At 43.5% G+C, this 1,986-nt stretch overlaps 1 protein-coding gene across 1 annotated transcript; it reads right to left on the bottom strand.

Moving 5' to 3' along the window:
- Nucleotides 1-609: 609 nt before the first annotated feature.
- LOC144772146 (uncharacterized) lies at nt 610-1,656 on the bottom strand. The gene has a single exon (XM_078656297.1). The coding sequence runs from the start codon at nt 1,654-1,656 to the stop codon at nt 610-612; it is 1,047 nt and encodes a 348-aa protein (XP_078512423.1).
- Nucleotides 1,657-1,986: the final 330 nt, after the last annotated feature.

Here is a 1,986-nt window from a genome sequence, read left to right as displayed (position 1 = left end):
CCATTCAGAATTACTAAAAAGTCACGTGCCATCATAATGAAAGTCTCCAAAGCCACTCATGGGTGGATAGAATATGCAAAATAGGTAGCAACAGCTTCCAACATGAAATCACTGTCATCATCCGAAAACAGTTCAGTCATCCAATTAAGCAATGGGAAAGAACATACATGCTCCTCCAGCACCGGACCCTCTAGCAACATCAGAGGACAACTCGGTGGGTTCTCAAGAACACTATGTGCCAGAAACTCATGCGCCGCTGCGGGTATGTCCCACTGACCCATTAGTCCATGCATCGCTGCCAAGGCCATAATCCTTTCGCCAGAACAAACCAACTCGTGAGCAACTACGGGGCCCATCAGGTGATTAAAATCGACTTCAGGAGATAACGGCAAGCAGAGACACAAATCAATGGCCCATTCAAAATCGCAGCTCAGGCAATGAAACACAGGCTGGACACATGTGAAATAGGAAAATCGAAATGATAATCCAAATGCCGTGCTTAAGGTCGCAAGCGGCAGGGTGCCATAGTAATCAAGCATCCGGTTGCGAAACAGTGGCAGAAGGGACTGAGCGACTTCTTGAGCAGGATGGGCATCCATGTTTTAGGAATCAGAATAATATCAAAACGCCTGCAGCTAAAGCCAGCAAAACAGGGAATCCGCCAAACAGACTTGAAAATATAGAATGGAAGAAAGCGGGGATGACACCAAAAATCTTTTCAAATGTAGTCACGAGACCACTGCTAACCAATTTAAAAAAATGAGCTAAGCCAGACGTGGAGGAGGCATTAAAGATTTGATGAACTAATTCGCAGAAATGAAACGGCAATTCAGTATTTAAAAGTGCCTGCACCTCTGTGCGTGTGTTAGCTATGTGAAGGACATAAGTTTCACGGGCCGAGCATAGGGCCACTTCCTTTTGAGACAAAAGAGCCCTTATTCTGCTCATGCCATTGAACTCCACTTTCAAGGTTGGGATGCGAGGCCAGATGGAAACATCTGAATTCCCATGCGTGGGTGGATATAGAACATTTTTGCAACACACCACACGTTCTGATACAGTAACCACATTAGAGATACCGACCATTAACCCACAACATTCCTCGTTATTCAAAAGTAAATAACTCCCGTTTGTCAATAATGTAAATGTGGGAACTATTGCTGGAACCGGCGTGCCTTTTAAAACACAGGCTAAATTAGGCCGGTCCTGATTACAAGAACCATGCAACTGGATGTGCCTGCATATCAGTGAACGGTCAGGCGACTGTGTGCATTCTTCACCATTCAATTTCACTTCCTTTCCATCTTTTAGACATCTGTATGTGTATGGTAAAGACCATGCCTCATGGAGGAAAGCACTGCCTAGTGGTTCATATCGCCCTATTGCAATATACCGCATACAATTAGTAAATTTGTACAAAGCAAATGGTAACATAATAACTCCATGGATAAGCCATGTTGCAGCAGCTGCCTCAGCTACAGAAAAGGGCAAAGATTCTAACTTTTCAATGTGTAACGTAGAAAATGATGCATCTCGCATGGAAAGCATGCGCTGCTTGTCAGTCAAATTAAATGGGGCAAAAAGGGAGGACACGTTCATGTAACTCCAGGGCACGCGGCCCGCCTTAAGAGTCTGTAGTGTCCACGCAAACTGCATCACAGAACGCAATTGATTTTGACCATGGTACAATACAGACACCTCATCATTCACAATGTCAACTACAGAAGAGACAATATTATTCAACGTGTAAATTCGGGAAGAAAGCATGTTAATACTGTTATCGACAACTGCAAGCACTTTTTTCCAAATTTGCTTGGTCAATCGCCCTTAGGCGCTTAGCAGCCTCAATTTGTGAAAATTTCCAAATTTCATTGTAAACCGCATAAATCCACCGTTTAGACCTACCATTAGCCGGGCCTTTTATAAAATCATTTAAGTCCACATTATCATTTAACTGAGACAGATGTAGTTTAACTGCAGCTAACG

This window comes from Lissotriton helveticus, chromosome 8 (genome assembly GCF_964261635.1).
Source record: "Lissotriton helveticus chromosome 8, aLisHel1.1, whole genome shotgun sequence".
Lineage (NCBI taxonomy): Eukaryota > Metazoa > Chordata > Amphibia > Caudata > Salamandridae > Lissotriton > Lissotriton helveticus.
This window is presented reverse-complemented; position numbering and strand designations above follow the sequence as displayed.